Source organism: Ascidiella aspersa, chromosome 7 (assembly GCF_963924565.1).
Source record: "Ascidiella aspersa chromosome 7, kaAscAspe10.2, whole genome shotgun sequence".
Lineage (NCBI taxonomy): Eukaryota > Metazoa > Chordata > Ascidiacea > Phlebobranchia > Ascidiidae > Ascidiella > Ascidiella aspersa.
Genome location: NC_139453.1, coordinates 28395890 through 28423501, shown reverse-complemented (window position 1 = coordinate 28423501; position 27612 = coordinate 28395890). Strand labels below are relative to the sequence as shown.

Below are 27612 nucleotides of genomic sequence, written 5' to 3'. Positions count from 1 at the left end.
AAAAGCCATCGCAGTACTATTGATACGGAAGATACGGAAGCCGTAATCGTTGGTCATAAAGCAACTTCCGAGGGGCTAGATCACAGATGTTACTAAACACATATGTTTGTGTGTGTCTTTCATTTTACCAGGGTGGTTAGCGATTTACACAATAATTGGCGTTCAGCCTTTTTTGTTCCAGACATATTGAGTCCAGTAGGTAAAAACAATATATATATACAATATGTATGTTTAAAGTCACTTCTAAGTTGAGCGAGTTGCCACTAACACGAAGCGTATTGGGGAATGCAAAATCCCAAACCTGTAAAAGTTTTTTTTGGTTTTAAACTGAATTGCAGGATTGGGGTGAACATGGTTAAAGTCATAATAAAAACAAGCAATTGAAATGGTTTACAGGTAAAAAATCATGTGTCATCAATCTGATTGCATATCGGTTTGTATATTAAACAATGATTAAGTTTGAGTACTGACATGTTAATACAACTTGTCAGCACCAATTCATCAGAAATTATTTCCTTGTTGTTGTAACAAATACAGCATTGCTGGACTGATTTTAATAACAGACTTTCTATGTTTTTGACAACCAATGCCAAAAAAATAGAAAATCTGTACATTTTTAAGGAAACAAATATAATGTTTTAACTTAAAATATCAGATATATTACCCGCCCAAAACTGAAATTCAATAAACACTTTTATTATATCCTAAAAACCAAGGCATTTTTTGGCTAAGAATCATACAATGTATAATTACACATATGTGTGATGTGTGTGTATATTTCATTGCATAAATACAACTACCTATTAAAATTATGCATTGGTTAATATTAGGTGCTGTAATACCAAATGTAGTCAGTGATTAATCACATAATATCATTCACATACTTGGTGACCAGAAAGGTAGACCTTGACACCCTGCCAACTCCTGTCATGCGTCACTTTGGTCTTGACAAAGTATTCCAGCTGCGTCTGTAAGCGCTCCATGAAATGTGTACCTAAGCAAGATGTAACAAATATTGGTAAGCTGTGTCGCTAGATATCAAGACAGGCAAATTTGGTTGAAATGTTTGGATAATATTTTAAAACTGTTTTTTTTTTTATCTTTTTAGAGATGGTTACATATGTTGAAATATATAACGGAATAGTGCTTGAATCCTAATTTTATATACAAACATTTACACCTCACGGGAAGAATAAGCTTACCAAAATCAATTTTTAAACTTCTTTGTAAACATATATTCAAGAAAACATATACTTACAACTATACACAGATTATTCTAGGTTGTTAAAATTATTTAAAAAATGTTAAAGCATTTCTGAAATCAATTGATTGGGATAAACAAACAAATGAAAGAAATTTAATCCAAGTAATTTTGGGAATCTTTATTTCTGTGGAAGCACCACTTTAAACAAATATTTTATAGAATATATATATTTAATTTTTCGACAGACCCTTTTAACACATTTTTAAAACAGATTTGACAAATATTGGTATGCATGTGTTATATACCGGGAGTAATGCAGTTTGAGTCAAATCGTTTTTCTGTGGGGAGAGTTTCTCCCTTACGCAAAGCTTCCTGTATACTTGCCTCTGCTTCCTTTGCAGAGCTGAAAGTCAAAACATTAAGTTAAAAATGTTTAAAATTGAGGTTTTGAGCATTCAAGTCAGTGGTGATCAACCTGTAGTACACACAAGTGTTTTGCAAATAACTAGGTTTTATTCAGAGAAAATTAAAATGCTGTGTCCTATCATTGTTGTGAATCTTAAATCAATCTAGAATCCGTGGCTAGTTCTAAAAAATACAAGAGTTTTAAATTACTTTAAACAGGTAAACTTAAGCAGTGTTTTTTGTTTTTTTACAGCGACAATAAAACAGCTCTAGATGGTAGATGTCTAGAAAAGGTTAAGAATTCTAGCAACCATTAATTGAAACATTTTAGTAATTATGTTAAACTTCATTAAATGAAAACACAAACACAACACTAGATTTCAAGAACCAGTATTAAATTAGATTTGCTTCAAAACATTAAAATTAATAGGCAAAAATAAATCATACAAAGTGTAATTTTGGGCAAATATAAGACTGGCAAATGTGAATTGTTTCTATTAAAACAAACAAGTTCAAATCAGTTGTTCATTGCCTGGTTGGTTTAAGTAGTTTAAATGAACAATAACTTAATTTAAATAATTTTGTGCTTATAAGCATTCTATTTGAAGTAGTGAAGGAGAAATGTTTCAATTCTCCTAATAACACCAACCAACATAAACAAAGCTTCACTGTACTACTATTTCAAACAAAGCAAATAAGTTTTACCGGAACCGCCTGCCACGCTGCTGGTTCATCTTGGCCCTGGGTGCTACTCCGTCCACTGCCATGAAAAAAGTTTTCTGAGGCCGAATAATCCGAAACAGCACCTGGAAATGTATTGTGAAATATTGTCATAAAAAACGATCAATCTGTTTCAGTAGTTCTCAACTCGTGCTAGAAGCTGTTAAGGTCTTTTGAAAAGTTTAGGAAAATGAACGCAAAGTTTTTGCAAGTGAGACATAAACATAAATGCATAATGAGAACAAACTTTGGAAAAAAATACAGTAATGTTACTGTTCTTTACAAATTGGCTACTCATGCTTAGTTACATATAAATACATAGCCGGAGTCTGTTCAATTTTAAAGCACTATAAACTCTTCACCTCAATATATCGAAATATGTCCTGAAAGATTTGTTCTTCAGTGATTCTAAAATGTGGATCATCGTCATTTGGATGCGAACATGTGTGAATTATACCGTTCATGTCCAAGTAAAGGTTGTCAAACTCAGGAACCTTGAAAAAACAATATTATACACATGTGGCTATTCACCCAGCCCAGTTTGGTGTAGATACACTAATTATAATTTCACTGATTAGTTATCCTTTGATTTGGGTTAGCAGGTGCTTGTAATAATAAAATAAATTTCAACAATTTTCAGCAATTTGCATTCTTTATATGGTTAATTGGGGCTCTTTTTATTTGGTACGTAGAAAAATAACACAAAAAAAGATCTACAAATACCACGTTGTAGACCGTCTTTTTGTGTTACTTTCTTTGTACCAAATCGCCAATTTATTTTCCTTTTCATTTAAATTACCTCAAATAGTGCATTTATAAACAAACGTTGTGCAATGTGTTTAGCTCCATTTTGTTTATAATACTTCATTTATCCGTCACCAAAAATTTTAAAATAAATTTAGTACAACTATGGTCCATGCCAATCCTAAAAGTATTTTTGTCAGCAGCAACATTTTAAGCTGCATAAACATCTCCCCGCACAATAATCAAAGTTTCAAACCAATGAAATACCAGACATTTCTTCATTTTTATTTTGTTCAACTAGTAAAAAAATTATGACATTGATATATCGCATAAATATACTGATTTTATATTTTCAAAACATTAGGTTTAAATATGAAACATGAGAATATTTTACCTGATATTCTTTGACAACTTCACTTAGGCAAGGATACCTTTCACTTATCCACCGGTAAAACTTTGGTACTCCCATGGTAACTGTTTATGTTCACAACAAAAAAAACCCTACAGTTTTATAGTAAATCTAGACTTTAACTTAAAAAAGTCTTTGTTATTCCTAAAAACTGTTCAAATGAAAGTTTAATGTAAAAACAAGATAACAAACTGTAAAACAGTGACATATGAATGACACAACATGTGTTTATGATGAGTTGCTTTTAAGTTTAATAGGATTTGCCGACTATTTCAAGCCAATTCTACTGAAACACGCAAACATTTTATTGAAATTTGTTCATAGTAGATTCTACTGCACTGCCCTGTGAGCGGTATGTATAGAAAACCAAGTTTGATGCTAGATTTCTTGAATGCAAATTAAATATTTGGCGCTCTAGAATCCTACCTGACCTATCACAGCGTTGAAATAATTATTAAAGCAACGCACAATATTCAAGTTAGGGTGCAGGTTAGTGTTTGGTTAAGTATTTATAGTTTAACAGTATTACTCGACTCCCCAAACTCAAATGCTATCCCGCACCATAACCCAAGTAATGTTAGCATAATATAAACCTCCCAGTGGCGAAAATGTGGTAGGATTCTAGACCAGCGCCAAAATAAATATAGGAGAATAAACACCCGATCCGTTAGAAATCAGTGCATTTCTAAGCAAAAAGGTCTACAACAATCAGGGCATCCAATGGCAGAAAAGTCTAGACTTTTACACCTTGAGGTCCTGACAATGCACTGATTTGGACCTTTAGGTAAACTCCCGGCGTAGATAAATTAAAAATATTCATTAAAAGTTCAGAAAAGATAACAAAAAGTATGAGATAGGATTAATAACACTTGACTCACCTAAACCCTAAAGCTAACCCGAATCCTAACCCAAATAATGTGCGTTATTTTAATAATTCTTTAAATGCTGGGGAAAAAAGCCCAAACTCGGATGGGCATAAGATGGTTTCTCGTCCATTGTATTTAAGATTATTACGTCACAAATTGAGGTATTGGGGCCTGAAGCGTTATAATTATTAAATTATCGCACATTATTTGGGTTAGGGCGCTGGTTAGCGTTTGGTTGGGTCAAGTATTGTTAAACTTAATCTTCTTATGCACATTTGTTAATGCAAATTAGTGCATTGTCCAAGACCTCAAAGTCTAAATGTCGGACTTTTTGATCCTTTGAATGCACTGATTGTCGTAGACCTTTTTACTTAGAACTGCACTGATTTCTGACGGATGGGGTGGAATAAATGTCCATACATGCCACCCGAACCCAAACTCGTAGCCTAACCCGGCGCTGGTCTAGAATCCTATCACAATTCGGTCTGACTCTTTACTGCAAAAAAGTGGTAGGATTCTAAACCAGCGCCTGTTGAACTTACCACGAAGGCCTTTTCATGATTTTTTTAAAAAGGTTAAACAGCGTTTATTAGTAATTTGAAGAGCGTTTGAAAATCAAAATTTAACTTTCTCTCCGTCCATTTGTTAAGTTTGCCTGGCATTGTGCAACAACCCTACAATTGCATCAGCAACTTGAAATAAAAATACGCCGGTAAATAAACAAGCAAATCAAAAAGACGTCGACTACAAAGCATAGAAATCAATCAACAGAGAAACCGGTTTGATAAAATAAAACGAAATTATATTTCACGAGCACAGATTATTTTTTTGTTGCGCTCCAAAACAAAACTGCCAAAATATTACTCCTTTTTTGCTTTTACCAATTTTTTAAATGTTTATTTTATTGTAATCGCTTTTAATTTTGAATCCTCTTTGTCGCCAAACGCCATGGCCTGTTATTATTGCGCCATTGTGAAAAAATATTGCAATAATAAACATGGCAAATCATCGAATATCGTTGCGACCCTGGTGCAAAATCTGGTAGGTTTGATTTGGTTTGCTTCGTTAAAAAATTTATCCTGGTTTCACAGAATAACATCATTACTAAAATAGTTGAAAACGCTTGCAAATTCCGGGGTATATTGTAATTTATGTTTAGAGCACCGTTTCAGAATCCTTCACTGCTTTTTAATATGCGTGATTTTCGACGAAAACTCTCTATCACAGGATAGCGGTGGCTATCAGGGGCGGATGTCTGTTATGCATAAGCCATAAATAAATTCAGACATGTCTTTTTTTAATAAACAACAAGTCAATTCGCAGTCAAGTCATAATTAAAGCAAGAGTCCTCGTCATAAAAATAAAACTTGAAATTAGTAAAACTAGTAAACTCGTCAATCGTCCGAAAAACTTGTCATTTTGCCTAAAAGAATTAAGTCAAATTAAGTCATTTGAACAGTAACTCAAGTCAAGTCATTGACTTAAGTCTTACGTCATTACAACATTGCCGTGAACCCTACTTTGAGAAACACTGCTCTGCATAAACCTTGAACTAGTGTGCAAACATAGCGGAAGAAGATATAGTGCTTCAAATAAGGTGCTTTAAAACAAAAGAGTCGCCCAAAAGCGTTTATGCTGGAAAAGCACATTTTGTTTTAATCAATAGATAACGCTCAACAGATTATATAAATACTATGCAAATACATGTACTCGATTGAGCAGGCACAAAATGCTGGAAAAATCAAGATGTGCACCACAACGACATTACAATTGTAGGATACAAATTAGTAGCAAATATAAAATCAAAAATGATTTTTAGAAATATGATAACTGTGCACAGGCTGCAGCACAAAAAAATATACGCTCCAGTAACAAAAAAAAAATATATATATATAATTAGGCTTACCGAGGAGGTAGGGGACAAAAAGCTTAGTAAAGTATGAACTCATAAAGATCAGCTGCATCCTGAAATACGAAACGATAAACCACACACACAAACATAATTCTGATAAAAATAAATAACAGAAAATTATACCTGAACATTTTGAGAGATTGCTATGACGTTCACAGGAAAAATGGCATATGCGTGCGTAGTTAAAAATAAAAATTAAAAAACAAATAGGCCTATTTTTCAAAATCGGTACCGGTAAGTAAAATTGAAATTTGCTCTTGAAGTGGAATTTCTACGAGTTAACCGCAAAAAATAAAAGTCTACTTCTAACGAGATTCTATTCCTAGCTTTTTGATCATAGAATAAATTTAAATTTCTGCAAAAAGTGGACGCAAAAAAGTTCGGATTCAACTCTAAGATTATTAACCACTCTTAGACGAAAATATCAAACAGGGCTGGTTAATATATAATGGTAAGCATTAGCTTTAAAATTTAAGTTTACCCTTGAATAAAATATTAAAGCTTTAACGCCGAAACATTAAAGTTTCGAGTCTGCCCTAAGTGTGAGGTTCTTGCGCAGAAATTCGACCTGCCTTTGCCAGGAATCTTCCTGTGCCTTACAGTGAGCATTACGCACTCCTCCCCAGTCCATAACATTGCCAAGCACGACGCTCACCTTGTTATGTATACTAAAAGGCGGTTCTATCAGGTGACCAGCGCCGGGGTAGCGCAGCACCTCGAAATTAGGGTGTTTAGCTAAACGCAAAATACGCTCGAAGCGGTTCGCGTAATGCTCGGATATTACGTTTGTGTCGTCAAGTCCGACTACATACATAAAAGCGATATCGCGACGCACGCTAAATGGCAAGTTGTCGTCTTCGGGCGCTGGTTTTTCGAGGGCAAACGACTGGTCGAATACAGCGCACGATGGTCGCATGCTTAAAGGCCCGGGTTTGTCCCACTCCACGTTTGAGGTCATTAGATGCGCGATCTGTTCAAACTCGCGCCCTTTGTAGCTGAGAGTGCTGAACTGTACGTGGGTCGAAGCGTTTACGAGGATAACGCAGCGCACTTGAGGTAAATACGCGGCCATTGCTAGGCCTATAAAGCCACTGAAAGACAGCACAATCACACCTAAGCCTCTCGCTTTGTCGACCTTGGGAGCGTTGGAGAGGTATTTTGCTACCTTTTCGAAGTATTCCAGCCTTAATGTCCAGTCTCCCGTCCCCAGGTAGAACTGTGGAAGGCCGGGAACCCCGAAGAAGGCGAGGGCCAATGTTACAAAGCCGTGTGAAGCGAGCAACGAGGCCTTGAACTCCATTGTGCCCGCGTAACTTCCAAACATTAGAACGACAGCTGAAAAAAAAACGATTAATATAGATTTATGGTGTACAGCTTGACGGCGTTAAACTGCTCTCCGAAAAGAACGGTTTTTAAGGTCGGCCTATACCGGCGAAAATGTGAGGGCTATTGCTTTGAAATTGTAAACAGATCGGCATTATCGGAAGTAGCCTACCTTCTTTGTCTCAAAGAAAATACTAAGGCTTCATGTGGAAATCAGCAGCATTTTTAATGTGAAAATTAGCGGCATTATTAACCAACAGTGTTGTAAACAAGTCATTTTTAAATGACTCAAGTCTCCAAGAAGTCATTTTTAAAATATCGTAAATTAAATCCAAATCAAGTCTTTTTAAATATATAACAAGTCAAATCCCAGTCTATTAATGATAAGAGGAAAGTAAACTTCCAGTCAAATCCTTGTCCTAAAAATTAAAAGTCAAACTACTAAAACTGATAACCTAGCTCGATTACGAGCAATAACTCAACCGAAAAGTAACAAAAACGCAGCATATAGCAAGCAAAATGGTTTTAGGCCTATGTAGAAAAATTGAGATATATAAAATCCACTTTTATAAAAAAAAGCTTTATGAAAACCATTCATTTTACCCAAAGTCATTTGTCCAAAAGACTTATCTAAAGTGCACTTAAGTCATTTTTTCCAAGTGACTTAAGTCAAGTCATTCGAAAAAAGTGACTTAAGTGCACCTAAAAGTCAATAGACTGTTAAGCAATAAACTAGATCATGCACATCTTAAAAATGGGTTCAGATGCACAACCGAAAAGACGCGAAGTAGGATTCGTCAAAGATCAAAATCGTCCACATCGTAATGATGTATCAAACTGCCACTGCATTTCAAAGGGCATAGGGTCAGGTCGCTTATAAATTTTGTACATTCGAAAAATTTAGCATGGAATGTTTCAATAAAATATCTTATAGCGCAGTAAAAACACGTCTCGCAAGTAATAGAGCATTTCTTTGTCTGGTTTGCAGTAAAATTCGAATAAAAACGAATAACACGAAAAGAGAAATGCGTTATAGGGTCCTAACGCGGTAAACGTTAGGCAAAAAAATTGTAGAGGTCTGCGTTAAAAAAAGTTCAAGATCTAACCAAAGTTATAAGGATATATAGAAACTGCCTACCTATGTGTGTCGTATAACCAACTATGAGGTGTCGAAGTTAGACTTGGGACTCGAGTAAGACCACGTAAATCTACCCAAGTCCTGAGCCTGACTTGCTCATGGTGCGCTGTACCAAATTTAAAACTGATATTGCCGCCAACTATTGCCTAAATTGTGAAGGCGGAATAGCAAATGGTGGATATTTTCCAACCACGTAATGTGAGTGGATGAGTTATATGACATAAGGGGATTGCTGAAATTCCACCTTAATCTAGTGACGTAAATTGATGAAAAACAGGCCGTGGCTCGGAGCTGGACTAGGAACAAAATCGCACATTTAGCCAGAGTCTGGTTGATTTTATTACCGGAGTCAGACTCGGTAGTTGGACTAGGGTTTGTTTTACCTCCGCAGTCCTACTTATAACTCGCCCACTCACAATAACGTGCGCGGAAAAACCTCCATAGCCTACCATATGCTACTCCAATTTAACAATTTAATTCGATTCACTGACTATCCCGAATCCGACTCTGTAGCCCGTTTGGCTGTTCATTTATAACCAGGTAGCAATTTATTTATAAAATCAGTGCTAAATCCTGTAATATACCTGGAAACGGTCCTTTGCCGGGCGGTACAAACAAAGTTCCATGAATTCCGTCTTTAGCTACGGTCAGCGGAATTCGTTTTGTTCCAGGTGCCATGAACAACCTTTTTATTTCAGTGGAAGTCAAAAGATCTTTTTCCAAATCACCGTTGTTTCGCAATAAGTTTAGATGCTCAAGGTCATTAATGTGGGCGCCGTAAACACTCAAGGTCACAACGAGTGGTGTTGTGATGTCAAGTTTTGCGAAACGAGCATACTTGTTCTGAACAAAAAAAAAATTGTATAAATGTTCAGGTAAAAATTTAACTTTTTTGATTGTTTACAAAAATCACCTAGCGTAATAGTGATAACTTTAAAAAAAAAGATACTAAATAAATTGATAAATTTATAAATTGGTTGTTTACATTACAATGGCCTATTTACAACAGCCTTTGAATAATTTTATTTTGCATGTGTTCATGTCAAACAGAATTTGGGCAGAAAAGGGTACAGCAGTTACAAAGAGTTTAACTGGCCAGTGTTGTAATGATTTAAGCCAGGGGTGGCCAATGTTGTAATGATTTAAGCCAGGGGTGGGCAACCTACAGCACGCGGGACGGATCCGGCCCGACAATAGAATTCATCCGGCCCGCGGCCTCTTTGGACAAACTAGACACGAGTCCATTTCAAATACTTTGGGACTATTTTAACTACGTAAGTGCGTAAAATTTTTCAATGATCTTTGCACGTCCGCTTCATTTACGTTTTGAGGCTGCCTTTTTAACGAAGTTAGCGCTTCATCACCCTTGCGCCGTGGAAAACTGCCAAGTGCGTCGCGTACTAATGGAAAATGTATTCAAAAATGTTTGGAATATATTTTTACTTGTTTTTTTATTTTTGGCAAAGTAATAACAACTTAAATTTAAAAAAAAACTGCCAGTTAGCAAAAAAAAATCGCGCTCGCTTCGCTCGCCATGTGGACACAAAAAGGTTAATAAACACTGAACTACATTAACTATTAAGGTTATCGCGTTTCCCCAAAGTAGTTTTATCACACTTTTCATTAGTAGTATCGATGGAGACGTGTGAACGCGAATTTTAAACCAAACAAACGCATTTTCTTCGACACTTTACTGATTTGTTTTGTTCAACACTTTACTGCTTCCTTAAATATAATTAAACGCGTTTTAAAGTGTAAAAAAAGATCCGAGGCCCCCCTGACTAAAAGTTGTTCTAACATTTTAATAACACAATTCTTAGTTAGCATTTTGTGCGGCCCGCAGAGACCTTTCTGAGTTTGGTTTGGCCCGCGACTAGAAAAAAATTGCCGACCCTTGATTTAAGCCATTACTTGACTGGTTTAATTGCACTTTAAGTCACTGAACTAACTTGACATGACTTAAGTCTTTTGGGCAAAATTACCTCATATTGAGTCGGATTCACCATTGAGTCTTAACTTTGACTTGATAAAATGTGGTCAGTTTTTCAACCTAATCTCCAAGGAATGAACGAGTTACCAAATTTAACAGTTTATATTTATTTTGATGCAAATGACTTGACGTGCTATTTTTTCCAAACGTCCAGACTGGGAATTAAGTCATTCATGATGACTTGTTTAAAAAATATTTAGCACTATCACATACATTACAAAATATATTTGTAATGTCGGTAAACTTGAATGCATTTACATTAAATGACATTGGTTGAGTTTAACACATTGTCAAATGTAACATTTTATTTACCACTGCTAAAGTATAACCATACACAAAGGCTATGTTTCAATTTAAGTGTAATATGCCATTATAAAAAATAAAACCTTATTTAAAGGAGAGCCCTTCATTGCCCAGAATAATCCCATTGGTTCAATTCCAGTGTAGCTTCCAGAAAGGGCTTCATGGCAATCAAGATCAATACAGCCTAAATTAGCGATGAACAAAGTTAAACATGAGGTCACTAATAACGATTGTTGTAAATAAGTCCTATCAAAATGACCTAAAACCCAGTCAAACAAGTCATTTTTAACAGATATTAAATCAGATTATCAAGTCCAGTCCATGACATTAGTGATATAAGTCAATTTCAATGAACAGAATTGCCATCAAAAGTTAAATAAAACTACTAAAAATGGTGAACACATTTGATAAATAAACCAAAAAACAAATAGCATGTTGACATATTATATTACCATTAACTAAATGGCTTAAAGTACCAAATTTTACTAAAAAGCATTTGATTAATGCTCGTTAACATGTTGCAAGTTGTTTGTTTAAATGACACAAATCAAAACACTATTATTGAGACATATGTCCAACAATCAGTCAAAATGTTATTAAAAACACTGGGTATTTGTTTTTAATAAAATAAGTGTAAATAAGATGTTTATCCATAAGATTTTCACAATTATAAGAAATAGACGAAAAAATATATTAGTACTAATAATCTACAAAAAACAAGTAATGATAAAACTTCTGGTTAAAATTTATTGTGTGTTAATGATACTCAAACAATGTGGATTTATTTTATATTGATCATAATTTTTTCACATGCTAACACAATACGGCCCACTGCTAGGAAAACAGAAACTTATATTTTATAAAAATATTTTTTTACCTCTTGTATCCGTTTCATATTGTACAACACATTCAAACAAACTGCCTGAATCAGTCTTAGTTGAAGAATAAACGGTATACACCGTTTTGGGAGAAAGACCTATGAAAAAGAAATATTCATAGGTATGTGTGAAACACACACATCAGTGTTTATGTGAATGCAGTTTAGCGTTAATATACTAAGGTTTACAAATTTACCTACCAGTGATTTTTATTGATATTTTAGTATCCGATATACTGATTGGTTGGCTGAGATGAATCTTTGCCATATTACCAGGAGTTTAAAAAAGTGTTACTGACATTTCTATTGAGACAACAAAAGTTTAAATTAATGAACAACAAACACATTGTAAATGAACATACATAACACAAAAACAAAAATAAGACAAAATGATATATAAGTAAAAAAGGAGAAAATAGGCAACCAATTATGTAAGCAAAAAATAAAAATGACAATGAAAAATCATGGAATTTGCCAACCAAAATTATTAGTTTATTGTTTTTTTATTGCAGTAATTGTAAAAGGTGATCCAAATTGAAAAAATAAAAAACAAAAAGTTGTTTTAATATATAACAATTATTTATAGCACACTGCCCTATTCCTAAAATTAGGATTTATTTTATTGAGTTAAGTTGGCGCTCCAACTATCCTCAATTGGAAAACCTGTACATGAAAATTGCAGTAATGCTGTTGTATATACGCTATTCATTGCTAATCCACTATGGGTTCGTTCTTTGCAATAACCTGTCCCTGGGAATCGTGCTAAATAATTAGAATATCTTACACATTTGAAAAGGGATTTTGGTAATTAATGTTTTTTTTATAATTACTAGTTTTATTTAATTGATAGTTATAGATAAAAACTATTAAAATTAGTCCCAGGTGTTTACAACACATTTCTTTACCATATCATCTTGCTTTGAATATAAAATCACTGGTGATTTTACAATTAGGACTAAATTCTACTTTGTGTTCTAGGTATGTAAAATCTTATTATTACAATTACAGAATTAGATAGACTAGAGTATCAATTTAAAAAAGTTATTTAGGCAATTAGGCATAGTAGCAAACAGGTGAAAACAAAGACAAATTAATATTTTTATTTAAGCAAGTGCACTACACATAGCATAGGGAGAAATTTCGGGGAAAAACATAAGCAAATTAAGAAAAACAGCTTTCGAATAAATTAAACACACCAAATTAAATTTATATACAATTATAAGAACATACACACAAAAATTTACTATTTGAGGCATGGTAACCAGTGTAAAATATTTAAATTAAAAAATCATGGTGTAGTGTCTATCAGTACAAATAAGTGAAATTACAAAATTTGGACACACTTTTCATCAATACAAAATTATTTATACACAACTGCAGCTAATGTCCAGATCAGTATGGAAATACATATTTTATTTTGTATAAGCTGTTGCATATTTATTGGCATATTTGCCCATTTAAATGATTGAAAGTTGTGAAATGCCGAAGCAGGGAAACATATCCATAACCATTTGATAATGCAAATAACTCAATGTTGCACAAAATTATTCAACTCAGATTAAAATAGCATATTTGCCATCGGAGCTAATTATGACAACAAATAAAAGTTGACAGCATTAAACTATAATTGACTGATTACACGGTTGCATCATCATTGCAAATCAGGATTACACAACAGTATCTGCACAAAATAAAGAATAAACAATAAGTAAGGTATATTTTGGATATAGCCCTAATTCAAGTTGTCAGAAATGGTTGAAAAGTTTTTTAAAAACAAAAAAATTGAGTCTAGGAGTCAGTCATTTGTTTTTTTGACAGCAAGATTTTTGCAAAGAAACCACTTGTGTTAAAATTTAAACAAGAATTTAAATGAATAAAATTCCTTAAAAAAGTCAGCATTAGTTATTAACCTATATCACACATGCACCAACAATTGCACATTGCACGTTTAAAAATGCTAAATTATACCACAAAGATATAATTTAAGAAAAATCATGTTTGCTTGCAAAAATTAATAAAAAAAAAACTTAAATTTAATATCCATTTAGCTGATTTGAGTTTTACTGCAATTAATCATAATTATCTAAAACTTTGCAAAAATTAGTATTAAATCTAAAAATGTGATCAGAACTCTTGAAAAAAAATTATGCAAGGCAACAGAAGATTTTCCATCGCAGCGCAGAGTCTGGGTGTCAAATCTTGGATTTCGCAAGAAAAGTAAGGTTTCTGTGAAGAAACTCAATCTGCCTTTGCCATGAATCCTCCTGGGCCCTGCAATGAGGCAACCGCACGCCTCCCCAATCTATAAGTTTGCCGTGCACAGTGGTAGCTTTATTGTGAGTACTGAAGGGAGGTTCTAGCAGATGGCCTGCGCCAGGATAACGAAGAACTTTGAAGTTTTGATGCCCGGCTATGCGTAAAAGGCGTTCTGCTCGATTAACGTTATGCTCTGATGCTGTAGCAGCATCGCTGAGACCTGCTATAAACATAAAAGCAACGTTGTGACATTTGTAGAAGCAGATGTCCATGTCTTCTGGTGCAGGGCTTTGAAGTTCAAACGTTTGGTCAAATAGAGGGCACTTGTATCGATTCCTCATCTCCCCGTTTTTTCCCACCACAGGGTTGCCTTTCATGAGGTGTGACACTGGCAAAAACTCACGCCCCTTGTAAGTGAGCGTGCAATGCTCGACGTACATATTTCCGTTTAAGGATATCACGCAACGAACTTCGGGCAAAAATGTGGCCATCGCGAGACCGATAAAGCCGCTGGCTGACAGACATATGACGCCGAGACCTTTAAATTTGTCGACCTTGGGAGCCTCTATTAGCCATTCCGCGGCCTTTTCAAAGTATTCCAGCTTTAGTTGCCAACCTCCGGGTGGAAAATAGTGTTCATTTTCGCGTGATCGTGATGGAAGTCCCGGAGCTCCGTGGAAGGCGAGCGCTAACGTCACGAAGCCATGTGATGAAAGCAAAGCTGCCTTGTACTCCATTGTGCCCCTGTAACTCCCCAACATGAGAATTACAGCTGAAAGTAGGAAGTAAAACTATAACATAAAAACACTGTCTTGACTATGTCCTAGACTTGTTTAGCAATTTTTAACTATAAAAGCAAACTTTAACCAAAAAATTATGCAGTATGCATTTTTATCCTAGATCAAACATTGTAAGTTGTAGCTAATTACAATCATAAACTGTAAATAAGAAAAAAGATAAATAAAATGAGATAAAAACACAAAGGAATAAATAGGCAACTTTAAATCACTGAGACTGGATATACTATATCTTCAGCTTTAGTAAAATTTAACCAAACAGGCAGTTAATAGTGATTCAGATAATATTGCTGCAAATTGGCAATCAGTCAGGATTTATTGGTTAGGAAATCCTATAATATACCTGGAAATGGTCCTTGACCAGGCGGTACAAACAAAGTTCCATGGATCCCGTCTTTAGCTACGGTCAACGGAATTCGTTTTGTTCCAGGTGCCATGAACAACCTATTTATTTCGGTAGAAGTCAAAAGATCTTTTTCCAAATCCCCGTTGTTTCGCAATAAGTTGAATTGGTTTACATTTGCAATCTTGCCGCTGTAAACACTCAAGTTTACAACGAGTGGTGTTGTGATGTCAAGTTTTGCAAAACGGGCAAACTTGTTCTAAACAAAAATGCGCAAAAGTTCAGTTACAAAATATGTTCAGTTTAAAAAGAAACTTTTTTATTGTCTTCAAACATCACCTAAACAAGCATAATGGTGATCGGTGTTTTTATAAGGTTATGAAAAATTCGGTAAATGACAAGTTTAAAAAATTGATTTATTACTGCACTTTTAAACACATACTTAGGCTGTGCATAAAAAAAGTTCTAAGAAAATTCTAAGACTTTGGAAAGAAAATATAAATAGCGTCTTTCAAATACTTTTTCTTTGAAAGCATTTTTTTGTTGCTTTCTACATGCAAAAATAAATGTTTCTATTTGGTTTGGAAAAAAAGAATGCCCAACCTGTTTTTATGTGAATAACAATTAATTCGATTTTGGCAATTTTATGCATACCAAAAACATTACAACATGTACGTTGTACAAGTTGCAGATTCGCATTGCGTTGAATTTGTTTTTATTTAATCCCTGTGTTAATAAAAAACCTAGTGTAAATGCTAACCTTGTTTGAAGGAGATCCCTCCATTGCCCAGAATAATCCCATTGGTTCAATTCCAGTGTAGTTTCCAGATAAGGCTTCATGGCAATTGAGATTGATGCAACCTTAAAAAGTTTGTGATAAGCTAGGTTAAAATATTAGGACACTAATAAATCAACAAAATAATTTTATTATTCAAGATTTTGAATTATTGTACCATACCGTCTGGAAGTATGGCAGATCTCACGGGTGCACCCAAAAAAAATCTCTGGGATGACCTGGTGCGCCAAAGGTCATATTGCAAACTGTTTGAGAAATGGGGTTGCATATTTGTTTTTCAACTTGCCACACTTTCCAAAGTGGAGTACTATTGAATTTTCACTAAGGCTCATGCTGCTTTTCAATTTAAAACAAAAAATGGTAGGCTACAGACTACAGTTATGTGACTAGTAGGCTATAAAAAAGTATAGTATAAAAAACACTATAAAAAGTATGGCTTTTTCAGCAATGTTGTTTCAAAAACAACCTGTGCCCTTAAAAAATGAATATGCACTCTGTTTTCCCTATCAGGGCAGGGTGAACTTTTGACCTTATTTGCACCCAGTTAAGATCTACCAAACTTTCCAGATGGCTAGTGTTACAGTTGCAAAAAGTCCATTACTTGATCAGTTCAGTTCTTTTTTGCCAAACAGCTTTGGTGGGCAGCCCTTGCAACAATCAGTCCAGCAAATTCATCACTTGTAATGGTCTCAGTCATAATGGAAAATTTGGCCTGCACATGGATTCATCCCTTGTGCAAATTGCACTCTTAGCCTGGGCGGTAGCAGGCATTTCATTGAAAATCGGGGCAAAAATGCATTCAGTCACAAAAAGTCAATCAAAAGGCAAAACTTCAGCAGCAAAAAGTAAATTGAAGGGCAAAACTTTAGGAGCAAAACGTTAATTAAAGGCGCAAAACTTTTTAATAGTGATTCATTTACTGCTGCACAAATTATTTAATGCAGTCTGGTAAGAGCGCATTGAAGTCAACTTTGCAGCAGCAATGAAGAAGAATAGTTCTCAGACAATATGACTTGCATTTCTCAGGCAACGATGACTTGCATATTTTATAAAAATATGACATTTTGTTCATCCAATGATAGTTATAAAGTTATTTAAAAAAGTCGAACTAGGACGCATATACGCCGACGCCAAACGGCCGATGTCAGACCGATAAGCCCCGACGTCCCATACCCTCTTCCTACAATTTCAGGCGTTATATTGGCATTTTAGGCCTTATTTTTATGATTTTTACCGTACTCCGACAACCTTAAGGTCTTATTCGGATTTAGATATTATTCTGACCCTGGTTTTAATAATATTGTATTATAGATTTTATTCTACTTTAGAGATCGATGCTTTGTCAGTCTTATTTTGTGTTCCCGTTTACCTTTGGCGTCCGCTTCATATTGAACAACACATTCGAAGAAACTCCCTGGATTAATCTCGGTTGACGAATGTAGGCTAAATACCGTTTTGGGAGAAAGGCCTGCACGAAAATCTACAGTTAGAGATGTATGTATAAGATAGATTCTGCGTATTTTACAATATTGTAAACAAGTAATTTTGAAAGAAATAAAGTCCCAGTCAAGTCATTCGTAAAATACCTCAAGTCCAATACAAGTCAATACAAAAAATAGCGAGTCAAGTCAAAGTCATCGGATGCCAAAGTCAAGTCATTATTGAAGCAAGTCATCTCCAAGTCAAATCACTGAAATAATAATAAAAATATAAACCATTAAAATTGGAAAATGCGTATTAATAAAATTTTTAACTAGGAAATAATAAAAAATATCTAGGAATCTAATCGCTTTATGCACAAAACTGGAGAAAAATATAGGCCAAACCTAATTTTATATTAAAATGTTCACTTAAAAAAATAAAAATTTGACTCAATGACTTAAGTCCAAGTCAAGTCGTTTGTCTAAAAGACTTAAATCAAGTCAAAGTCATTTTGTCATAACGACGTAAGGGAAGTAATCAAGTAATTTCAAAACAGTGACTTAAGTCAAATCATTCAATTAAGTCATTAGAACTGGTAGCCTATTTTATATTGAGGAAATGATGTTAACTTACCGGAAGCCTTTATAGATATCGTCGTGTCAGACATACTGTTTAAATGACTCACGTGGATTTTTGCCATTTTAGCCGGAATAATAAAAAGAAGCGATCAACAACCTACTGTGCAAATCAGAAAAAACTGAAGCACATTATATCATTACTGTTATTTAATGAAGAATTACTTTAGTAATATTAACATAAGTATATCAACAACAAACTTTACGAAAAATTAATTGCTGCTCTTCAGCCCTGTGCGCATTTGCTGAACGGGAATATGATATTACAACGTTTTGCAAAAAAACGCACCATGCCAGCTGTTCTTACCCTATTGAATTAAAATTACAGCTTTTTAGTTTTATTTAAATTAGACGAGAATTATTGCGTCCACGCGCCACATTTGAAGAACGTGTAGGACCATACTACAAAGATATCAAAAATAAAATATACCAAACGGAATCTTTGTTCTAAATTCCGCTAAAAACTACACTCTTTATTTTAAATTCCGCTAAAAACTGGTCAAATATAATGCAACTAAACATTTAAGTACAAGCAGAAAATCTTAGTTCTTAAAAGCTATTATATCTCTACTCGCATTCCTTGTATAGCGAAAGGAGATTCGCGAAAAGAGGATTCTACGTTACTTTAGGCATTATCTCGAATCTTTCCTCGAAAATTATATCAAAATTGGGTAGCTAAAAACCCAATTTATTTCTACAGCTTTCAACAATACTGTCAACGTAAAATTGCGACTAAACGGAGACCTTTTTACTTCTGAATGGGCAAACGTCATAGGAAGCTGTTTATACCTTCCCTTCTATGTTTACCGTGGTATTAAATAGATTTTAACGATTCCAAAATTGATGCTTATAAAATTGTTTTTTTGTTATTTGCTCTTACGAAGGCAATTAATCTTAAAAGGTCCCAGACCCTTTCAAAAGCTTTCAGAAATTATTATAATTAAACAAAACTGTATTGCCAAAGAAAATACACATAAGCAAATAAAATAGTTGTAAAACACCAACTACAATATGCAAACATTAGAAATGAAACTGGTAACATAAAAACAACAAATTGAGGAAAAAGTTAAGCAATAGTGCAAATTTGATTGCACTACAATAATGGTGACATAAATACAAAGTATGACAAAAAGCAACAAATATTGCTTTAAGGTTTTACAGGTTAAATTAGCTTAAAAAAACAATTTGCTTGGTTTTCATGACTTTTGTAATAAGGAAAAACTTTACTAACAAGAGGTTCAGCGTTATTGACATTCAATTCCCGACTTTTATTGAAAAATATTTTATAAAAACACTTATAATTTCAATCTTCAACTCAAGTTATTTGACACAATGACGTAAGTATAAGTCAAGTAAAGTTTGTCGAAAAGACTTGAAAGCAAGTTAGTATAACCCTGCTTGCAATAGAGGTTGCAGCAATTTTTGTTGCCGGCTTTTCATATAGGTAAAGAATAAATTAGGGGCAAGATTAGGCCTAAGAAGGCATTGCGCAGATTAAATTCTGCAATATTTGTGGTTCAACTGAAAATATATTAAACAAGCTATTTCTGCCAGGCATAATGTATGTATAATAAGTTGAAGGAATAGTAATCAATTACTATTCACTTCAAACCAGGACTGCGAAGTCGGACTCGGGACTTGACAGAGTCGTTTATTTTGCTGGAGTCGGACTCGGTGCTCGAGTAAGACCACGTAAGACTACTAGAGTTCCGAGTCCGACGTGCGCAGTACTAAATTTCGAAACTAATATGAGTGCTATCTGTGATGTGCAAAGGTGGAATAGAATATATGGTTGAATTTATTCAACCATGTATTATGGATGGATGAATTATATGACAACCCCGTGAGTGGATTGACTGAGTTGCATAAGTGGGTAAAATACGGGCTGTGGAGCCAAAATTGCACATTTGGTTGGAGTTGGACTCGAAACCCGGGATTCGGAATCAAATCTGTAGTCCAAAAACGTGTCCCGTTTGGGCCAAATTTGGCCAGTTGAACGCTAAGCAAAGCAGATTTACAATCCTTGTACTTTGCTTTGCAGCGCAACTCATTTACAGTTAACGCCGATGTAAAGATTGGCCCGGGTCAGTCATTAAAGTAGGCCGGTAAGCGTTCCGGAAAAAGAAGTTTCACATAAACGCTGTATGTACTCCTGTAACTACACCACATATTTGGCTGATAACACGTAGATCACAAATATATACCTGAAAACTCTGAAGATTAGAAAATAATTATAGTACGTAGATTACAAAGTTATACCTGAAAAACTGTCAAGGTTATAAAAGCATAATATAGTACGTAGATCACAAAAGTTATACCTAAAAACTTTCAAGGTTATAAAAGCATAATTTACATTCCCTTAAAACTGTACAGTTAGAGTTGCGCAGTTTTCATGCGCAAATTGCTTCTCAAAAAGTCGATTTGTTTTTTCCAAGGGGCTTCTTGGGATTTGCAATGGGGCAAACTTTCTCCACCACATAAAAAGGTGAAACGACCCTGAAAAATGCTGGTTACACTGCTGCAAACACAATAGGGTGGGTCCATTGAGTGGCCTGCCCCAGGATATCGAAGTATCCGTTAATTTGGGTGCTTGGCCATTTTTAGAAGCCTTTCAGCATGATTGATATGCAGCTCTGATTTCACAGACTTGTCATTCAAGCCGGATATAAACAGGTAGGCCACGTTTTTTTGCTTGTGAAAGTTAATGACCTGTCCATCGTCGGTTAAAGAAAGATCTCCACTGCTTTTCAAAGGGTTGTACATCGACTCTCTGAAATTGGTGGCATATGCACGTTCCATATTGGTGTCAGAAGGCTGAAAGACTCGGTCTTTATAATGAAGGTCACAAAATGCTAAATGAAGCAATCCGTTGATCCAAATGACGCAGGTGACTTTCTCAGAAACCTCAGCCAGGTGTAAGGCAAAAGTTGTGCCAAAGGAACAGCTGTTAATTCCAATGCCCTTTAGACTGTCAACCGTAGGAAGGTTACAAAGAAAGTTGACAGCATTTATGAAACATTCTAGTTTCAAATGTTGTTCCTTTCGAAACCTTGGAAATATTGGTGGAACTCCTTCACCCCCAAAATAAGCAAGGGCGAGGGTCACAAAACCGTGGGAGGCAAGGAACGAAGCTTTGAATTCAAAAGTTCCAGCTTGGCCACCAAGCAAAACAACCACAGCTGAAATTGAAATTAAATTGCGATCAGCAAAGCAAATCAAAGCAGTATCAGTAGAGATAAACTGATATATAAGTTTACCGTTCCTACTTTTATATTTAGGAGTACGATGGTTTGACGTTACAATAAGATGTAGTAAGAATATCAAAGCCCATACAGAAGTAGGTAAATGATGTTAAAAATTAACAAATCGTTTTTCAAAACGTTTTAGGATATTCTCCCTACGTCTAGCATATTCGTACTAAATATTTTTGATATTCTTACTACGTCTTGCTGTTATATTGTTATCGAAAATGTTGGGCTGATTTTTGCTGAAATTTTACTATGAAAACATAATACAGCGTTAAAAACAACCAATTTTCTATGTTTTTGACTAAAAAATCTGTCATTAGTTTTCAGTTTTACGACTGACTTATTTACCACACAGTTTGGTTTACTGTTTTCAGCAGCATACAAAGTTAATATAGAAAATAAGGGTTGTATGATACGATAAAATGTGTGTTATTTGCATTTTATTTTCATTTCATTCAAATTATCACCATATTACAGGTATGTGAAAGTTAGATACCAGCAAAAATACAAAAAAAATTGTGTATCATTATCAGTCAAAAAACGTGATAATGGTTGATCTCTAGATAGTCTATTAGAAAAAAGAAACAGCACACCTAATACAGAAATAATCATCACACAACTGTATATTTATTCACCTGGAAAAGGTCCTGGTCCACCTGGAATGAATAAAGTCCCACAAATTCCATCCTTTTTCACTGTTAATGGAATTCGCTTTGTGGTTTTAGCTTTAAACCATCGATTAACAATAACAGAAGCTAACACGAGTCTTTGGTAAATTGATTTGTTTTGTTTCAACTTTGAAAGTTCAGAAAGATCAACAACTTCCACGTCAAGAAGAGATATTTTGACAGGGAGAGGGGTTGAAATTTCAGTTTTACAAACATTGGATGAAAGTTCTAAAAAAAAATATTTACACTAGCATAAAAATAATGGTTTTTAAATATCTATAGTTCTCTATTTTTGTTTGCCTAGCTTTGTTTTACCCACTTTTAACTTCGGAGATGGTTCCATTGACCAAAATAGGCCCATTGGCTCATTGCCATAATAAGTACCGCCAAGAGAATGCCCATGTTGCAAATCAATACACCCTTTATAATAGAAACAGTAGTCAATATTAACTCGCCATAGACTGCCTTTTTGGCTGTATAATTATATGATTTTACCATTTTCATCTGCTTTATACCTAGCAAAACTTTCAAATGAGTTTTTCATGTCAGTCACTGTAGATCCATGAAGAGTGTAATTTTTTTGTACCAAACCAGAAAACATACAATATATTTCGCTGTTAACTGTACAATAAAATGAACAGTAAAAACTGCACTATGTACGACTTAAAATCCAGGATAAACTAAACTATTTCAGGCTGCACCAAACTAAAAAAATGAAACAAATTTGCCGCATATTTTTTTTTTTTTTTTTTTTAAATTCTTGGCCTTATGGTTATTGTAAAACAGAGTAATATTGCAAACAAATTGCTTTACACCTACAAATTTTGTCAAGAATTTTGAGATTACTTCATGTAAGCAGTGAACAAAAAACATTTATACCAAAACATCTGTTAAATGAAAATGGAATTGAAGCGTATATTAAAATAAAATTATAGTTATTTTTTAATAAGACAGTTACTGTTTGAATAAGACAATCTATTTGTGTAATGAAAAGACTTTAAAAACTCTATGTTTTTGCCAAGAGTCTTTGAATGAATTAATTGTAGTTTAAGCTGTGTCAACCAAGTGCCGTTAAAATATGACTTTGAACACCTATTAATGGTCTTTGAATTTATTTATTATTTTTTTAACATGTTTTATGTAATAAATATCAACAAACCTGTAATGTTTACAGAAATTTTCTCATCAGATAAGCTATCCAAGTTACTCACATGTATTTTTGGCATGTTATTTTACTTTTTTTTTACCATACCTACAGTCAACCTGTAAGAGCAATCAGGCATATTTTAAGTTGTAATACTGTCAGCCCCTAAATATAAAAAGGCAATAACAAAAATGAAAAATGACAAGATAATATTCAGCAGTGATTTTCAACCATTTTTGAATCACGAAGCACACATGCATTAAAATAATTTTGCGCAACATCAAATAAGGAAAATATATTAATGCATAAAAATAAACAACCCAGGAACAGTTTTTTTTACTTTTAGGTTTTCCTAACTTGTGATAACTTGGCCTGTTTGGGTCAACAAAATTGAGATTCAAGCTACATTGTAGTAGCATATAGCAACAATATACAAACGCATTTGCAATCCCAATAGTACAAAACAATAAATTGAGCATATCACGATGAAACATTCAAACGGACGATGGCTTACATCATAATAGAAGTTATGTCAATTGCGCTAAACCAGTTATTTTCGACCTTTTTTCCATGTCACACTAATCAAATTAATCGATTTCTTGCGGAACCCTTGGAAATCTTTCACAGAACACCAGAGTTCCGGTAACAATGATAAAAATCACTGGTATACAGTATATATAAAAATAGCAATATATTAACTGGAATAATATTAATATAAAAATGTTCTCATATTCAGATTATGTCAAAGATAACAATTTTGTGATGATATAGTTTAAAGTTTTGCATTTTTTAGAACTAAGTTGGTCTTCAAGAATTCAATCTGTTTTTTCCATGAATCTTCTTGGCTTTTACAGTGAGGAACAACTTTTCCGCCCCAAAAAACATTAAAAAGGCCCCCTCGTACACTGGTAATGCTATTGCAATTACCGTATGGAGGTTCAATTAAATGTCCTGCCCCTGGATATCTCAATATGTGATAATTTGGGTGTCGGGCAATTTTTAGGAGCTTTTCTGCATGATTTATATGGAGCTCCGCTTTCAAACTTGTGTCATTCAAACTGGAAATAAACATGTAAGCAACATCTTTCTGCTTGTGAAAATTAATAGCTTGCCCGTCCTCAGTTATAGAAATGTCTCCAGAGGTTTTTAAAGGGTTGTAAATGGCTTCCCGAAAGTTAGTTGTCAGTGCTTTTTCCATATTTGCGTCAGCTGGTTGATAAACCGTGCCGTTGTAATGCAGGTCGCAAAATGTTAAGTGAAGAAAGCCGTTTATCCAAATAACACAGGTAACTTTTGGGCAAAATTCAGCCAAGCGCAAAGCAATCAATGTTGCGTATGAAATGCTAACAACCCCCACACCATTTTGACTGTCAACTACTGGATGATTGCAAAGAAAGTTGACAGCTTTAATAAAGTACTCAAGTTCCAGTCGTCTGTCTTTAATAAAAATTGGATAAAGTGGGGGAAGTCCTTCAATGTCCAAATAAGCGAGGGCAAGGGTTACAAAGCCATAAGAAGCAAGGAGAGAAGCTTTAAATTCGAAAGTTCCAGGCTGGCCACCGAACATAACTAACACAGCTAAAAACAGAAGTTTATTTTGCTATGTCTGACAAGCAAATGTAACAAGTTTAAGTAATTAATTTGTCTTGTAAAACACAATACACTTTCACAGCAATTATAGTCATAGGCTCTGGCCCAGAACATTTAATGAAATTTTCTTGTCTGCCTGTCTTTTAAATTTTAGAAAGGTATGAGTATAAATTATTGAGAAAACTTTAAAAATAAAAAATCCATGTCGGGTTTATTTAAACATATTTTAGGTTTTGAATGAACTTAGTTCTGGCTTTAGAAAATTATGAAAATTGAAAACAGAAATGGTTTGAAAACCAAATATAAACATCAAAAAACAAATTTCATAATTGAAACACAACGAACTAAAAAAAAAAATGCGTTACCTGGAAAAGGTCCTGATCCACCTGGAACGAATAAAGTCCCACAAATTCCATCTTTTTTCTCTGTTAATGGAATGCGCTTTGTGGTTTTAGCTTTAAACCATCGATTAACAATAACAGAAGTTAACTCAAGTCTTTGGTAAATTGATTCGTTTTGTTTCAACTTTAAAAGTTCAGAAAGATCAACAACTTCCACGCCAAGAAGAGATATTTTGACAGAAAGAGGAGTTGAAATTTTCAATTTTATTAATCTTGGGTAATAGTCCTTAAATTAAAAATGTGAAAAACATAAATCTTGTAAACATGTTTCAATCTAAAAGATAAGTGCAATTTTTAACACTTTCAACTTTTTTTATGTGGATTTAGTCCCACAACCCACCTTATATTTTGAAGATGGTTTCATTGACCAAAACAAACCCATTGGCTCATTGCCAGAATAAGTTCCACCAAGAGAATGTCCATGTTCGAAATCAATACACCCTTTATAGTAAAAACAATTATCAGTCTTAAATAAACGCCAGATCCACAAATAATAACATTAGAAGCCAAATCTGTAATGTTTTAGAAGAAAATTTCAGGTTAATAGTGTAATACAAATGGCCCCTTTCAATATTTTTTCACTTATAGGACTCCACATGCTTCAACTTAAAGGTGGGTAAATAAGATTTTATGTTTGAAGTACGTTTTAAAACCTGAATATATATCTTGAAATGGACTTCAGCAATTAGACCGAAATAAGAATAACATTACCATCGGAATAAGCAGAGTTTAGAAAATGACCAAAATAAGGTTAAGATTCAATATTAAGAAACAGGTCTAAATAGGAGAACTAAACCCTTCCAACAAAGACCTAATAGCAGAATAAGATCTAAGCAACCTTTTACCTAACCCCAAATCCCACTCAATTAACATCATTGCTGACTCCCCTAATAATATCACCCCTAACCAAAATCTAACCCCTTCCCCCAGTTTGACCAAAGCATTGACACCAGACAGGGTGATGTCAGACTGGTGGTTTCCAATTACCCCATACCCTCTCACAAATACTGTAGGTAGGTGTTATTTAGGCCTTTAAAGGGTATTAAGGTCATATCCCAGTGGGTTTAATATTTATTCTGACAGGATTGGTTCTAATTTAGACAAGTTTAGGTTGTGTTCAACAGAAGATATTATTTCAAACATTTTTATTATGCTGTTGATCTTAATACTATGGTTTCATAGATAATTCTATTCTAAATTTTGTTTGTTTATTTATTATTTCCCTTAGATTATCTTACCTGTTTCATCTGCTTTATATGTAGCAAGACTTTCAAACTCATCATTCATGTCTGTTATTGCCGATCCATGAAAGGTGTAGATCTTTTGAGGTTTTAAACCTAATAAGAAATTTGCAAAATGTAAAACATTAATCATTTCTTGAAAATACCCAATACCAGATTTGTTTGCTTCACTTTCACTAATAGACAATACTATAGCTATTTAGTTAATATTGAACACAAATTTAATTATATTTGATTTGTTAAATATGATATTTAAAATATTTTAAAATGTATTGTTGTCTTTAAATGAAGGTTGTATAGTCACCTGTTACTTTAAGGTCGATTTTTCTATCAGATAAGCTATCCACTTCACTTATGTGTATTTTTGCCATAATGTTACATACAAAAGAATATGGTTCCTATAGTTAACAAAACAGGTTTGAGCAGATCTAAACAGAGCAAATGATAAGGTCATGCAGAAAATTCACAAACATACAAACAAAATAATAAATGCCAAAGAGTTTAAATAACATAGTGAGATGCAATATTTTGTGAAAACAGTTCAAAATAATACAAACATGAAAAAACTCACAATTAATAAAAAGCATTATAAACATAGAGATGCATACGTCTAGGTATAAAGAGTAAATAAAAAACAGCAAATTAAGGCAACAAACACATTTAATAAAATCACTTTAAATTTGGATTATAAGGCATGTTACAACAGAGCATGACATTGAGAAAATAGTAAAACTTTGACTTGAAAAATAATAGCTTATAAGTGAAATTGAGTATAAATTTAAGATAAAATACAGAAACAACATTAGGTTGAAACAATACAAAAAAATAATAGCATGCATTGGTATTATCTACTATTTTATTATCCAACATATAGCGTTTTAGTGCTATTGGAATGTTGCTGTAAAATTGACATATGACAAATAGATTGATTTTAATTATATGTTCATTTAGATAGTGAAAACAAACGTCTTTTATTAATGAGGGTAATATTGCAAAAGACAATGTTTCTAGTCTGGATAATAATGGTTATATATAGGTTATAAAGAATGTACAACACATTAAACAATGTCAATAAAACAAACTATGAGCCACAAGGCAAAATATTATTTCATTGCAACAAAACTTTTTGTGAAAAAGGAAACAAATTCACACAACGAACAAATTATGTTATTATTGTTGA

The 27612-nt window shown here is 33.8% G+C and overlaps 5 protein-coding genes and 1 pseudogene across 6 annotated transcripts in view; all 6 read right to left on the bottom strand.

The window, feature by feature from the left end:
- Nucleotides 1–3605, bottom strand: part of LOC146138805 (5'-3' exoribonuclease 1-like) — a 48951-nt gene extending 45346 nt beyond the window's left edge. Inside the window, exons 1-5 of the mRNA XM_083394694.1 lie at nucleotides 3468–3605; nucleotides 2692–2823; nucleotides 2315–2415; nucleotides 1510–1607; nucleotides 885–994 (exon numbers count right to left, since the gene is read on the bottom strand). Of these exons, the coding sequence (XP_083250820.1) occupies nucleotides 885–994; nucleotides 1510–1607; nucleotides 2315–2415; nucleotides 2692–2823; nucleotides 3468–3542 (516 nt within the window). The 5' untranslated portion in view covers nucleotides 3543–3605. The remainder of the gene's footprint in view (nucleotides 1–884; nucleotides 995–1509; nucleotides 1608–2314; nucleotides 2416–2691; nucleotides 2824–3467) is intronic.
- A 3172-nt stretch (nucleotides 3606–6777) lies between these two features.
- On the bottom strand, nucleotides 6778–12159 carry LOC146138804 (acyl-coenzyme A thioesterase 1-like). Its single transcript, XM_083394693.1, has 5 exons — nucleotides 12093–12159; nucleotides 11892–11990; nucleotides 11098–11198; nucleotides 9306–9564; nucleotides 6778–7595 (listed from the first exon to the last, which is right to left on the bottom strand). The coding sequence occupies exons 1-5, from the start codon at nucleotides 12157–12159 to the stop codon at nucleotides 6778–6780; spliced, it is 1344 nt and encodes a 447-aa protein (XP_083250819.1).
- Nucleotides 12160–13903: 1744 nt separating this feature from the next.
- Nucleotides 13904–18205, bottom strand: LOC146138803 (acyl-coenzyme A thioesterase 1-like). Its single transcript, XM_083394692.1, has 5 exons — nucleotides 18139–18205; nucleotides 17453–17551; nucleotides 16048–16148; nucleotides 15288–15546; nucleotides 13904–14919 (listed from the first exon to the last, which is right to left on the bottom strand). The coding sequence occupies exons 1-5, from the start codon at nucleotides 18203–18205 to the stop codon at nucleotides 14084–14086; spliced, it is 1362 nt and encodes a 453-aa protein (XP_083250818.1). The 3' UTR covers nucleotides 13904–14083.
- A 2156-nt stretch (nucleotides 18206–20361) lies between these two features.
- LOC146138802 (bile acid-CoA:amino acid N-acyltransferase-like) lies at nucleotides 20362–23282 on the bottom strand (annotated as a pseudogene). The gene is made up of 4 exons (XR_014501448.1): nucleotides 23216–23282; nucleotides 22376–22420; nucleotides 22024–22284; nucleotides 20362–21319 (listed from the first exon to the last, which is right to left on the bottom strand). The product of XR_014501448.1 is annotated as a bile acid-CoA:amino acid N-acyltransferase-like (transcript).
- A 622-nt stretch (nucleotides 23283–23904) lies between these two features.
- On the bottom strand, nucleotides 23905–24767 carry LOC146138801 (bile acid-CoA:amino acid N-acyltransferase-like). The gene has a single exon (XM_083394691.1). The coding sequence runs from the start codon at nucleotides 24765–24767 to the stop codon at nucleotides 23973–23975; it is 795 nt and encodes a 264-aa protein (XP_083250817.1). The 3' UTR covers nucleotides 23905–23972.
- Nucleotides 24768–24792: 25 nt separating this feature from the next.
- On the bottom strand, nucleotides 24793–26803 carry LOC146138800 (bile acid-CoA:amino acid N-acyltransferase-like). Its single transcript, XM_083394690.1, has 5 exons — nucleotides 26737–26803; nucleotides 26430–26528; nucleotides 25532–25632; nucleotides 25156–25417; nucleotides 24793–24806 (listed from the first exon to the last, which is right to left on the bottom strand). The coding sequence occupies exons 1-5, from the start codon at nucleotides 26801–26803 to the stop codon at nucleotides 24793–24795; spliced, it is 543 nt and encodes a 180-aa protein (XP_083250816.1).
- Between the last annotated feature and the right edge of the window lie 809 nt (nucleotides 26804–27612).

Coding starts and splice junctions, on each gene's coding strand:
- LOC146138801 (XM_083394691.1), bottom strand. CDS start 24,767: ATGTTCGGTGGCCAGCCTGGAACTTTCGAATTTAAAGCTTCTCTCCTT.
- LOC146138803 (XM_083394692.1), bottom strand. CDS start 18,205: ATGGCAAAAATCCACGTGAGTCATTTAAACAGTATGTCTGACACGACG. Junction 16,149..17,452: donor ATATGAAGCGGACGCCAAAG/GTAAACGGGAAC, acceptor AAACTTTTTAAG/GTTGCATCAATCTCAATTGC. Junction 15,547..16,047: donor AGGGATCTCCTTCAAACAAG/GTTAGCATTTAC, acceptor ATTTTTGTTTAG/AACAAGTTTGCCCGTTTTGC.
- LOC146138800 (XM_083394690.1), bottom strand. CDS start 26,803: ATGGCAAAAATACACATAAGTGAAGTGGATAGCTTATCTGATAGAAAA. Junction 25,633..26,429: donor ATATAAAGCAGATGAAACAG/GTAAGATAATCT, acceptor TTTACTATAAAG/GGTGTATTGATTTCGAACAT. Junction 25,418..25,531: donor AACCATCTTCAAAATATAAG/GTGGGTTGTGGG, acceptor TTTTAATTTAAG/GACTATTACCCAAGATTAAT.
- LOC146138804 (XM_083394693.1), bottom strand. CDS start 12,159: ATGGCAAAGATTCATCTCAGCCAACCAATCAGTATATCGGATACTAAA. Junction 11,991..12,092: donor AATATCAATAAAAATCACTG/GTAGGTAAATTT, acceptor TCTTTTTCATAG/GTCTTTCTCCCAAAACGGTG. Junction 7,596..9,305: donor CGGCAAAGGACCGTTTCCAG/GTATATTACAGG, acceptor TTTTTTTTTCAG/CTGTCGTTCTAATGTTTGGA.